This window comes from Penaeus monodon, chromosome 20, assembly GCF_015228065.2.
Source record: "Penaeus monodon isolate SGIC_2016 chromosome 20, NSTDA_Pmon_1, whole genome shotgun sequence".
Lineage (NCBI taxonomy): Eukaryota > Metazoa > Arthropoda > Malacostraca > Decapoda > Penaeidae > Penaeus > Penaeus monodon.
Window position 1 is genome coordinate 32433864 of NC_051405.1, and position 555 is coordinate 32434418.

At 37.1% G+C, this 555-nt stretch overlaps 1 protein-coding gene across 2 annotated transcripts in view; it reads right to left on the reverse strand.

Annotated features, from left to right (window-relative positions):
* LOC119586067 overlaps nucleotides 1–276 on the reverse strand; it is a 39768-nt gene extending 39492 nt beyond the window's left edge. For both annotated transcript variants that reach the window (XM_037934767.1, XM_037934766.1), the window contains exon 1: nucleotides 122–276. In XM_037934767.1, the coding sequence (XP_037790695.1) occupies nucleotides 122–267 (146 nt within the window). In that variant the 5' untranslated portion in view covers nucleotides 268–276. The remainder of the gene's footprint in view (nucleotides 1–121) is intronic.
* Between the last annotated feature and the right edge of the window lie 279 nt (nucleotides 277–555).

The following is a 555-nucleotide window of genomic DNA, read 5'->3' on the forward strand; positions in this document are numbered from 1 at the left end:
ATAAAAGCACGTAAGAAAATTTTAAGATATAGAGTGCAGAACCAACTTCAAGGTTTATAAATACAGTTGATACAGGTACCCATAGTAGTACGGTCTCATTCATAATGTGATAAGTACTTACAGTTGCAGACTCACGGAATCTTGTGGCACCACAGTTGCACAGTCACATAAGCGATTGCATTTTAATGTTAGTTCAGTACACAATACACCCGCAGAATAAACGAGACATGCATCACAGCACACCAACCAGATATATACGACACACATTAAATGAGTCAGTTACTACCTTAACGACAGGTCATATATAATATTTTCCTGTGACGTAAGCCGTGTAGCAGTAATATAATATATGCTCGTTAGGCAGTTAAGGTAGTCTCGAGCAACTCATAGTCATTGCACATCGTGGTCCTGTGACTTTATATGCAAATAGGTGTAGTAAGAGTAAGTGTATTCGTGTACCTCTATATTAAGCAATTAATGATGGTTTTGACTTTGTTTGCTGGCAGGTTTCGTGATATACATCTTTTAATGAGTCTTATTATTAAGTGTAGTCCC